General features: G+C 55.7%; 1 protein-coding gene across 2 annotated transcripts in view; it reads right to left on the bottom strand.

The window, feature by feature from the left end:
* Positions 1–2,693: 2,693 nt before the first annotated feature.
* The window catches only part of LOC144945556 (calcium/calmodulin-dependent protein kinase type 1-like), a 94,739-nt gene continuing 84,488 nt past the window's right edge, over positions 2,694–12,944 (bottom strand). The window contains exon 10 of one of the 2 annotated variants that reach the window (XM_078874038.1): positions 2,694–5,528. In XM_078874038.1, the coding sequence (XP_078730164.1) occupies positions 5,401–5,528 (128 nt within the window). In that variant the 3' untranslated portion in view covers positions 2,694–5,400. The remainder of the gene's footprint in view (positions 5,529–12,944) is intronic. The other variant, XM_078874036.1, reaches the window with a different exon arrangement.

The following is a 12,944-nucleotide window of genomic DNA, read 5'->3' as shown; positions in this document are numbered from 1 at the left end:
AACCTGGAATTAAACCTCGTCTCTCAGCACTGTTGGTCCTCTCTGATGAGGGCATTGCGAGCCCCTTGAGCTCGCTGGCCACGTTTCTATCGTTCCATCTCGGCGTCTCTCATTCCGTCTTCGTGCTTTCACCGGCACGAAACGATCTGCAATGTCAATCACGAAGGATCGCAATATCTCTGCTCATTGGGCTCCAGCCAGTACACACACACGCACACACGTATATAAATATATAAATAGTAAACACACCGTTATTGTTTCATGGGTGGTATGTGGGGTGATGATTAAATTACAGTAAATGAGACAAATAATAAAATATTTTAATTTGTGGCCCTTTGTTCAAAAGGTATGTGTGTGGTGATGCAGCGGTTAGCGCTACGCTGCGCTACGAACCCGGCAACCCGAGTTCGATTCCCGCTCACGGCCAACACCGATGACGATTATCTGAACCGGTCCCGGGCCACCCCTAGATCGACTCAGCCTGAAATGCGTACCTGGTGCGGTGTGTAAACATCGCTACTGGGGAGACAAAGGCGGCCGGGCGTGGTGTTGGTCACCCACCCCCTCGTGTGTCGTGCCGGCCTTTATAAGTGCTCGCTAACAGCACTTGCCCCAACAGTCTGTTAAGGCTAAACGGGGGATCTTTGTCTTTGTGTGCACCTCAGACTTTCAATCTCTCATGAAGTGGCGAGTTCAGAAATGAAGCAACTGCTTCACTCAGTCACAAGTATTCGGAGAGCGCACGTGGGAATTCCACATTCCTATGGCTTTGACAATACCGATTTTCGTCTTTAGTTCCATGTCCTTCCCCCGCACCTCCGGTGAGAACGGTTGGCTACGTACGATGTGAAAGAAGTTCAACGTACACACATTCAGTTTTGGTTTAGCCATGTTTGTTTGTTGTAGTACAGAGTTGGCCTAATAACTTTAATCTACATTGTCTTATGGTTGTTATTGTTTGACTTGCATCCCACTGGGATGTTTGCACACAGCGTTGAAATGCGGTGCTTTTTCTGGAAGACTTTGCTGTTTTTTCCTGCATTTTTCTGTTTGCGTGTAGTCACTTTAAGATGTTTCTCGTTCATGTTTTTGTTTGTTGCGGTTGCACCCGAGTCAAGAGCCGCATGGCTCACAGGGTTATACCTCCTAATACATGAAACTGAAATGAAACTGAAGTTTAATGAACGTCAAGCCCTTAGCTGAAATGAAACTGAAGTTTAATGAACGTCGAGCCCTTAGCCAATGAAGGCCTCCCTATGCCCTGTGAGGGTTGTTGGACCACACTGGATGTTTGGTTATGGGTGTCACAGGCCCTGATCTGACATCACCCACCATTGACGCCGTCCGTGAGCGGGTATCGAACTCTGCCCAACGGGTTCACAGCGAAGCTCGCGCTAACCGCTGCGCCACCGCTCCACCCTCAAGGTCGACGTGACAGCCACTGGCACTCGATGTCGCCACTGCAGAGAGACCACGAGCCCGGTCCATGTCCTCGCCGGGAGATGAACTCGCAGCGTCCAACGCGGGAGCGCGCTCGCTCGCTCGGAGCGCCGTTGCGAGATGCGGTTGGCGCGATGGCTGAGAGGCAGAGGTCGCAAACGGGTTTTGATTCCTTACCCGTACCCGGCCGCACCAGAGTCGCAAACGGCTACCCGTACCCGGCCGTACGGGTATCGGGTACCCGATTGCGACCTCTGGGATGAAGCCACGTTGCAGGCGCGGGTGGGTTGATTCTAGGAACTTGAATTGTGAGAAGAGACAAGACGTTGGGAAATGAGTGATAAACGGTTACTCACCAGTGACTCACGGTCTACCCGTACCCGTACCCGGCCGCACCAGGGTCACAAACGGGTACCCGTACCCGTACCCGGCCACGGGTAGCCGGGTATCGGGTACCCGGGTATCGGGTACCCGGTTGCGACCTCTGCTGAGAGGGACCTCCCCCGGCCCCCACCGCCCTGCCCCGTCACCCGCTGCCCCTGTAAGGGCCGTCCATAAATAACGTCACGCGGTTTTGGACGATTTTTGACCCCCCCCCCCACCTTCGTCACACGACGTCCCAAAAAGTCAGACCCCCCCCCTCAAATATGACGTCACAAAGCTCCGCCCCCCCCAAAAAAATACTTCAAATCGCTTTAAACTATTTTCATTGTAGTGCGTATTTAATGTGGCGCTGCACTCTGATGTTGTAGTAGAAAACATTTATTAAAAAGTATATTTAATTAAGTAGAACGTGTTGTCTATATTTATTTAAAGTTGCGCATTTTGATGTGACGTCACATTTCTCAACCCCCCCCCCCTCGTCACAAATGTATAAACCCCCCCCGCCTAGGTGCGTGACGTCATTTATGGACGTCCCCTAATATCTGCTCATCCACAAAGTGGTACTTCATTTATCGACCCTTCCAACGTGACGACGGGCTGAGTTGACACCTGACCGGGAATTTGAACCCACAGCTTTCCGACTGTAAGTTCGGCAGGCGCTCTGGCAATTCTTGATTCCGTTGGCGACAGGATTAACCGGGGCAGCCGCTGGGTTCGAACCGCGCTGCCGCTCCAGTTCGGCGTGACGACACATTCCCAAGGGATTTGAGTGACATCGCTGCAATGTCCCGAACAAACGAAGGCTCCGTCCAGCGGCAGATCACATATTTCTGGATGTCAGATTTTTTTGTGCAATGTTTACGCCCAACCAATTTCAGATTTTATTAAATATTTTCAGATGTAAATGTAATACTACGTTGAATAACTTTCATTGCGTGTACACCAAATGTAATCGTTTCGACGATTTAAAATATCCGTACGATTTTTTTTTTTTTACATGCAAGTTTCATCGGTAAAACGTACAACTGTGAAAACGTAGACATTGTTATACTTCAATGTTATATCAAGTGACGTCACGCACCGTCCAAAGTGTCGTTACGCGACGGCACTTTTGGCGGGAAAAAGAAGCGACGCCACCGGAAATTTCCATCGCTTCTTGTGGTGACTAAATTTTCAGATCGATCCAAACAGAAACATTTTGCACGGATCACGCGAACGTTTCCTACCTCGGCGCGATGTTCGCATTCTTCTCATTAATTCGGAACAATCAGCGTCGCCGCACCGACGCGGCGAGGAGACGTCTCAAGGAGGCGAGGGCCACGCGGCCGCTCACAGCGGGGACAGCGCCAATCCGTGCGCACATTCACCAGACAGCCTCACACACACACGCACTGACACACACGCACACGCGCACACTTACACACACACACACATTCACACATGCACACACACTCACTCATACACGCACAAAGACACACGCACACACACGCACACACACACACATCCACACACACATACACGCACACACGCACACACACGCACTCACACACACACGCACAAAGACACACAAACGCACACACACACATGCACAAAGACACGCACACATGCACACACGCGCACACACACATGCACGCATGCACACACGCACACTCACTCACACGCACGCATGCACACACATGCACACACTCACACACACACACACTTACACTCACAAACACACACATTCACACATGCACAAAGACACACTCACACACGCACACACACATGCACACACACTCACACACATGCACATCCACGCACACACGCACACACACGCACGCATGCACACACACACGCATGCACACACACGCACATGCACAAAGACGCACGCATGCACGCACACACGCACAAACATGCACACACGCACACACACACGCACACACACGCGCACACACTCACACACACACAAACACTCACACGCACGCACACACGCACACATACATGCACACATGCACACAAGCACACGCGAAACATCCACACACACACTCACGCACACACATGCACACATGCACACGCACACACACACTCATACTCGCACACACACGCACTTGCACACACACGCACTCGCACACACACGCACTCACACACACACGCACACACACTCACACATCCACACACACACACACATCCACACACTCACACATGCACACACACTCACACATGCACACACGCACGCACACATGCACACACACACGCACACACACACTCACACATGCACACGCACACACACGCACGGTCCGCAACGCGATGATGTCACAGTCAAGCGAGCATCGCGGTGACGCTAATCTCCACCCTGAGCCGATGGTGGAAACTCCACATTCCCGTGGCGGGGGGCCAATCTCTCCATCGGACACCCGTCCGCTGCTGACCATCACGTTCTCTATCAGCCTCTCGATCACTGCCGCACGATGAAATGTTGTAGTCTACGTTTTTGGCGGGTGGGTGGTGTGGGTGGTGGGTGGGGGGGGGGGGTTTAAAAATAAAAATTGCCTCTCGACTTGGCCACCGGCATTCACAGCGGCGCCGCGCTATCGTGAAGGGTGGCCGCACAAACCGAGCCCCCCCCCCCCGTGCTGCCGGGGCCGTCGCGCCCGGGACACGCGCGCCGCCGCGAGCCGGTGCGCCGAGAACGACCCCAAACCTGGCCCTGCTTGGCTCCGAGCTGATTCGGATGTCTTGCGAGGTCAGAGTTTCAGGATTTGGCTCCGGCTCAGCTCGGAAATAGCCCCCAGTGCACAACCAATCGTAACCCTGTGCTTGGCACGGCTCCAAAGTGCCAGTGGAAAAGGGGGTTATGGGTGAAAGTGTTTAATTTTGTATTGAAACTCTGAAAGATATCACAATAATCTGCCCATCATCCCTCGGAGAGTCTACCTCGCCCATCTGCCAACTGTGGTGACCCATTTTGTGGTTTGCCCTGCGCCTGTTATCGTCACGTCCCATATTTACAAATGATCCCCCGGAGATCAACCGGGCCAAACTCAAGCGCGAACCCAGAACCGCAACAATGGCTTTGTTTTGTTTAAGTGCCTTCGTCGGTGACCATGCCGGGACCTTCGTGCCGGCTGCACCGGAGATCCTGAAGCTAAACTCGCGCCTGCGCTCCAACGGCAGCGCTGGCACTCGCTGGCTGCCTGTGCCACCCGGGCCTCCCCGCGAGATCAAAGGCGTGCCCACTACGATCGCCCACCACGCAGGTCCTGCACGGAGGTCCACGTGAAGATCATAGATGACGAGGTTTACACACGGTAGTTCTAGAGGAAGGTCCTGCGGGAAGCTTCCTACGAAGCTCAAGGAAAGACATCACGTGAAGGCCCAGACCACGAGACCGCCGGCATCAGCCGAAGGGTAAAACACCGCACCGGGGCATGAGGAAGGCCCACATTAACGTTGACACCGTCAAGATATGGCGCGAAGGCCCAAAGCGAGGTCCCGCGTGAAGGCCCCCCACACACAAACAACAGCAGCAGCAGCAGCATGCAACGTGAGGCCCCGCAAGCCAGGGGCCGTCGCACGAGGGGGCCACGCAAAGGCCCCTCATTCCTGCACGGCCGTGGGGCGCGCGCCGGGCGACGGCTTGAGGGAAGGCCCCGTGAAGGTCGGCGACGGCGTCGGGGAGCTTGACATGGCGTCCTCGGACGTGGACAGAGACGCCGAGCTGGAGCCTGGGGAGAGGGGGGCGGGCGGCCATGACGGTGATCAGCACGGTGCAGCATGCAGAGCAGCAGCAACGTTCTCATGGACATCATCAAAGTCGATGTAAAGCTTTCGTGACTGCAGGGATTCATCGTCTTGGTTCTTTCGGTAAAGTCACGTAGAAGGAAAATAATAAAATAATAAAAAATAAAACATTATAAATTTTATGTTTTATTTTTGTTATTTTATTATTTCCCTTCTACGTGACATAATACATTTTATGTTTAATTTTTATTATTTCCCTTCTACGTGACTTTACTCGTCTGCAAGGCTGTTGCAATTATCACGACGTTGATGATCTTCTTGGTTCTTTCGGTAAAGTCACGTAGAAGGGAAATAATAAAAGAATAAAAATAAAACATAAAATTTATTATGTTTTATTTGTATTATTTTATTATTTCCCTTCTACGTGACTTTACCGAAAGAACCAAAAAGATCATCAACGTCGTGATAATTGCAACAGCCTTGCAGACGAGCCATTCCGCCTCAAGGGCTCTTGCAAGCGAAATGCAGTTTTTCACGAAAAAATGAATGAGAGAAAATACGTAAAACATAAAACATTGGTGAAGTATGTGCAAACAATCCCCACGACTGACACAACTCCAGAAGGCGTTCATCCATGAGCGGACCGGCAAAGGGCTGCAAAAACTCCTTTGTTATGAGAATGGCACCATGGGAACGCCGTGCTTATTTTCACAAAGGTGACCATCGCACTCGCCACGGGACCACACGTGCTTACAATTTACCCACAATGGCAATTTCCTTTAAATAGCCTCCTTAGCATCGGCCGAGCGCGTGTACCCGCTGGCGGATAGGGTCATCGTCGGTGCACGCCACAGACGGTTAGCCCCTCGGCCAGTGACGACGCCGGATTCTTTTTTTGCCGCAATATTTTCACGCAGTCCCGTGGGCTCGCACCGAGCGCCCTGCGTAAGATGCCCGCGGGCGTTTGTGAAACGTACATCGTGGGGGGGGGGGGGGAGGGGGGGGGGGCTCGTCGCTGGCAACTCTGAAAACTCCACCTTCTCGCGGCGGGGCCGAGGTGCCGCCGCTCTCTTGCGGGAGAGTCGCTGACGGCTGCCCGCCGGCACGAAGCGCCGCCCCCCGTTTCACGGACCCCGGAGAGGAATGACCGACTCCACTGACCCCGACCGCGGGATTAACTCAGGCGCTTCCCTCTGCGGGGTGGCCACCCAGCGGCGGCTCGGAGGTCAGAGCACCGAGCCGGCTCCGTCGAGACCCCGTCTCCAGCATGGACGGGCGTGCGCGTGTGGTGGGGAGGGAGTGGTGGTGCAGTGGTGTAGTCAACGTGTTCCGAACCCAGCGACCTGCGTTCAATTTCTGGCCACGGATAGCAATTGGCGGCGAGCGATATCTCAACTCATCCCGAGCCTCCCCTTGGTCGACTCAGCCTTCAATGGTGCTTTGGCGTGCGTGGTGCGAGCGACAACGTGCGTGCGTTGTCTGTCTGTACAGGGTACCTGGGTCTGTTCCGTAATCTCCTGCTGGACAGCCTTCAAGTGGCCTCAAAGCGCACCTAGCCTGGCACAAGCGCCGTGGTAACGTCATCGCGTATCGCGGCCGTCGTTGCTGTGGGCTGTATGTGTGTGTACCTACAAGCACACGCCGTAATATGCATCGAGCCTCAAGACTGGGAGGGTTCCGCGATGGGATGTTCGTTTGGCTCAACGCGGGAGGAAACCGGAGGAACCCCCCCCCACACACGCACCAGGGCAGGCAGCGGAGGCAGCGCTGGCCTCTCCTGGCCGCCCCACAGCTCCCGAGCCGACAACCACCCACAGGCTCTGGCCGTCGCCCAACCGGCACGAACCACACCTCGACCACCGCAAAGTTTCCAAGCTCCGGTGATGGCGCGGGCTGCTGGGTCACAGGGATCGCGTAAGGAAACGCCGCCACCAACGCCACCACCAACTCCGCCAACGCCACAACTCCGATCGTTGTTGCGCGTTCTACTCCCGTTGCTTCCTCGGCTGGCGCTGTGTTTATCGCAAACCCTCGGTACAGCGCGCGCAGCGTCATAGCAACATTAGCGAGCGTTATTAATTAAGGAATGTGCAATTCTTCCAGCTCGGTGCGGATTATCCCTAAACGCCCTCGGATTTTCGCGGACAGGATCGCGCTCGGCGAGGCGCGACGGGGTCGCGGGCGCGCGGGAGATGACGCCACGACACGGGAGATCGCGCACTTTGTCACAATTAGCACAAGTATGTTCATAAGTAGGGCGGCCACTTCAAGTGGTTATGAATCTTTTGGGGTAAAATTGCAAAAATTGGGGGGTGGTGGTGGGGGGGGGGGGTGCAGCCCATAATGACAGCGGCACTGCGCCCAAGAGCCTCGCATGATTTTGGGATCCCAGCCCACTCTCTGATCAACTAAGGCCACCACCATCATCATCATCATAACAAACTTCCGTTGCGTTGCGGACAGAATGGCCCCACGGCTGGTCCAACGGAGCAGGAGACGCCAATGATCGACGCGCGCTTCTGTGCGCTCGTCACGGTCCGCAAGCCCCTTTAGCCCGCAAAAGGGCTTCGAGGGGGATTAAATGTTCGAGAACGATGTCTAAACGCATGTTTTTTGGTCACGTCGTTTTTGTCGAGCAGAATGTGCATTTGTGCGCGCGATGTGTCTAGGAGCTAAACGCCAAATATTGAAAACCGCTGGCGACGATGAGAGGAGAGAGAGAGATCGTGTAGTTTTGCTATTCCACCACAACTAGCAACCTTTCTATCCCCTACGATTATGTTTACCCACCGCACCAGACACTCAATGGAGGCCGAGTCGACCTAGGGGAGGGCCAAGCTCCGTTCAAATATTCACCACTGTTATTGGCCTGGCGAGGGAATTGAACCCTGGGCACAGGGTTCATAGGGCGGTGCGCTAACTATTGCACTCCCGCTCCGCATGCCTGCACACGCGCACGCAAACGCGCACGCACACGCTCGTGCGGGCAGCAGAGTCGATTCCCCATACCCCCTTGCGCGCATGCCTGAGCCGAAGCGCTTACACAAGCGGGCGGAGAGGCGCGGCCCAACGACACAACCACAGGCCTCGTGTGGCCACTTCGCGACACGCAGCAGCCATCTGAAGCACGCCGAACGCGTTGGACGCGGCCAGCGGCGAGCGCCGTTGGCGTCGGCCGCCCTGCCCGCCACTCACGCGGCCGCTCGGTTCGCCCCAAGCCGATTGCCCCCTTGACCCCGCCTGTTTTCTTTTCGTCAAGGGGACTCCTCCTCGCAGCTCGCAGGCGCCGCGGGGCGACCCGGGGTGGGGGGGAGGGGGCAGGGAACGGCGCTCGAGCCATCTGTGGAAGGCCCCCGACCGGCCTTGGGCGCAGCGGACGGAGCGCTCCGCTCTCACGGTGGGAAGCGCTTGAGCTCAAATCCCGCTCGGAGAGTCCCGCGGTCAGCGCATCGTCCAATCGGCGTCGATAAGGCGAGGTCCGCTTTGTGAGATGACCGTGTGGTCGTCCTTTGAGGAGGCTGGCCCTTGTCATAGGAATGGGGAATGTCCACCAGTGCCTCGGGGCCACCAGCTGGAGATGTGAAGTGCTCCGTGTGTGTGCGAGCGCAGGAGACACGAGGAGTGGATTGTGTTGCGGATTGTGTTTTACGCCACGGCTTTGTGCAAGTTTCCTGTTCCACCCTCTCCACCCTCTCCCTCTAATCTCACTTTCATCCCCTCTCCACGCACTCTTCACCCGCTCCCCTGCACACACTCTTCGCTCCAGAAAATAAGGCTTTCCATCAAAGCAGTGGGAGGTCGCTCATTCTCCTCTGCTGCCCCCACAGTCTGGAGCCCCCTTCCCCGAGGGATCCGTGCTGTTGACTCCCTACCGCTGTTCAAGTCCAGGCTCAAGGCTACAAATCCCTCTGAAAAATAAACATCGCAAAATATAATCGAGTCGAATTATGACACAAATCTAACAGAGAGGATCCATTCCCATAAACATCGGGCAGTCTCACCAGCATTGCTGGTGAGACACTGCATGCCGAAACAGGTCAAGCACTGAATCAATGCTGCTGAGGCTACACACCCCCAGAGAGCCGTGTTCGTCACAGACCTGTGAAAGGAGGCGTCGTGTCCACTTATTTATTTTGCTACTTATATTCCCCGTGACGACGCGGATGATTGCGCCGCGCGATTGATTTTAACAAGCGGCCCGCAAAATCATACGCCTTGAAGCCTCGCCAATCGGTCTGCGGGCCCAAGTTTGTTATTCTGTCCAGGGTGGCAAACCCACAAACTACAAAGCAAACAGTTTAAACGGCTTCTGCTGCCCGTCGGCGTCTCGGCCACGGCACGAGGTTTAATTTAACGACGTGAGCAGAGCCCCGTTCACAGCACTTACCCGGGCCCTGTTTCTCTTTCAAGGTTTCACGAGATAATCATAACCTTCGCTCAAACAAAAGTGTGTGTGTATGTACATATATATCGTGTTTTGGGAAATTGCCCTAATAGCTTGGCCGTGGCTTTCAAAGCAAAAATGTTACGGGGGGTTTATTTATTTATTTTATTTGCAAGTGGCCTTGGGGTCCTGTGGCCTCCCCCCGGAGCGCAGGGCCTGCCCCCCCCCTCCCTGTGTGCGGGGGGTGCGAGGGGGGGCACGAGGGGGGGCACGAGGGGGGGCACGATGGGGGGGCACAATGGGGGGGCACGAGGGGGGAGCACGAGGGGGGGGCACGATGGGGGGGGCACGAGGGGGGCACGAGGGGGGGCACGATGGGGGGCACGAGGGGGAGGCACGAGGGGGGGCACGAGGGGGGGGGCACGAGGGGGGGCACGAGGGGGGGGGCACGAGGGGGGGCACGAGGGGAGAGCACGAGGGGGGGCACGAGGGGGGCACGAGGGGGGGGCACGAGGGGGGATCTGAACGCAGACCGGCGCGGGCGCTGGGACGGTGACACCGCAGGCAGTGACGGCTTCCCGGAGCGAGTGGGGGGACGATCGCAGCGTCGCTCTCAGGAGCCTTTGGCTGTGCGCAGCTCTACAGCGGCGGCGCTGGAAGGGCGACTTCGGAGTCACTCTCCGACGATTGACTACCGGAGGGCTTTTTTATTTTAAAGTAAACAAACGTAATCTCTTCCGTGATTCCGTACCTTTCTAATTTGGCGGAAGCTAAAAAATGTATTACTTTCATGGTTCCCAGGTCAGGTCGAAGCATCTCTCTGCCCTGACGAGAGCCAATGGTGTCAATTCCACATTCCTACGGCAGGAACCAGTTTCTCCCCAAGACAATCACAGAGTCCACAGTGGCCCAGGGCGCTGGGGCTACGAAGAGGGGAAAGGCGCGGACGAGGGCCAGCCAGGAGGCCACGTTTCACTCCGGGGGCCTCTGCCGCACGAACCACGGCCACCGGTCAGGATGCAGACTCTCCCATCAACCCCGTCTTTTCTACTTTCTGTACTTTCTGTACCACGACCCCGGAGTGGGAATAAGTGAATTGGCTATCGGCGTCGCTCGCCGCTCACTCCGGCACACTCGATCTGACGCGGAGTCTCAGGACAGGCCCCTACGGCTCCTCCACTTCACGTCCATCAAGCGAGACCCTGAGTCGGCCCCATCGTCTGTGATTAAGACGGAGCGGGGAGGCTCAAGTTACATCTGCCCTGGCAAACGCTTCCTGCAATTACCCGGTGAGCAAGGGTGACAGTGTTTACACCGTTCCACTATCACACGCAGCGTTCACACCATTCCACGAACACTCTCCCTGGACACTGACACTCTCTCCACACCATGTCGATGTTGGGAATTGTTTGACCATACTTCACCACGCTGGACAGCGCGGGTTGGTGGAGGGCGAGCAGCCCTGTTCATGTAGCAGCCGCCAAACGGCATTAGCCGTGGCTGCTGGGAGCGGCCGAGTTAACGGCACCGGCGCGCCGACCGCTGTGCCGCCACTCCACCCCCCCCCCCCCCACCCCCGTGTCGTAATAACAGTGGAATGGATGCCAGGCAGGGAAAAAAATCCAGGAATAAAAAAACAACAAACACAGAAGCGACGCGATATGAACCTCGAGGGCACACGCACGGATTTATTCTTTCTTTTTTGTTAAATCCCACGGCGTGGTGCTGTGGTCCACGCCCACCTACACGCAGTGGTTCATGAAATAAGTTCCACTGTGTAAGAAATCATTATTAAGGGCTGACTTGTCCCTACCACGTGAACGTGTAATTTCCACCGCAAGCCTTGGGGTCAGTGGAGATGTGTTCCACCCGTTTGAATGGAGAGACGCTTTTAACTCTTTTTCCACTGCACAATCGAGGCGTGCTGGCGCCGTGCCAGTCCGGCACGGTTCGGGATGGGCCCGGTTTTCCACCGCAGAAGCCGAGTCGCGCCGCGCGTGGTGAACGACGCGAGACGCGCGTAGACGCCGCTCCCTCGCGGTGTGCCCCAAACCCACGTCCGGCCTCAAGGTTATTTTGTTCAACCGCGAGAAATAGCTCGAGTGAGACCACGAAGAGTCCCATGGGCAAAAGTGCCCAAGTCGCCACCGTCGTCAGCCCCACCGCTGACCCTGCTTGGCCCTGAGCCGGATTCAGAGATCATGTCAAACCAGAGGATCGTGGCTTGGTTCTGGCGCGGCTCGGCAAATAGCCGGTGGAAAACCACCGACCCCGTGACTGCCCCCACGCTGGCACGGCTCTGGCATGCCAGTAAAAAAAAGAGTGGATTCCGCCCTTTTAAATGCGACCGCCACATTTGAGAAGTGCTCAGTGCTGAGCACGGCTTGCGGTGTGAGGAAGAGAGGTCGGCGTGAGCGACCGCTCTTCCTGGTGCACGGCATTGTGGGAAAAACCCCGCGGTGGCGTGAACCTCACGCTCGCAAACAGCACAGACGACGATGACAATGACGAGGAATACAGTGTGTGGGTTGTGAATGAAGATACAACACATTGATGATGTCGATGACATTAACACAACCGCCATGAAGAATATAACGCGCGCTGCTACTGATTATGATGCTGCTGCTGAAGGTGACATAAACAGTTTAGTGTAACTACTTTGCTTATCATCAGCTATGGCGATCTACTGAAGACCTCCCCCCCCCCTCCTTCACCAATCAGTCACCATCCCTCCCGGTCCCACAATGCAACAATCCACCCAGTGCATGAGCCGAGTTCCCCACTCCATCTCCGTGGGGGACGACGTCCTCTCTGACGGATTCCCTCCCTCGGCCGCCACCGTCTCGTTCGTCTCGACCCACAGGGCAGTCACCCCACGATGCCTCTCAGCAGAGCACGTGCTCTAATCCACGACGTTTCTCCTTCTGTCCCTCTTGTGTGTAAATCTTTGCTTTCGCCGGATTAAAATCCTCACAACCCGAAACGCGCAAAAAAAGTCCCTGCGCCTTCTGCCGAG

This window comes from Lampetra fluviatilis, chromosome 38 (genome assembly GCF_964198595.1).
Source record: "Lampetra fluviatilis chromosome 38, kcLamFluv1.1, whole genome shotgun sequence".
Taxonomy (NCBI): Eukaryota; Metazoa; Chordata; class Hyperoartia; order Petromyzontiformes; family Petromyzontidae; genus Lampetra; species Lampetra fluviatilis.
This window is presented reverse-complemented; position numbering and strand designations above follow the sequence as displayed.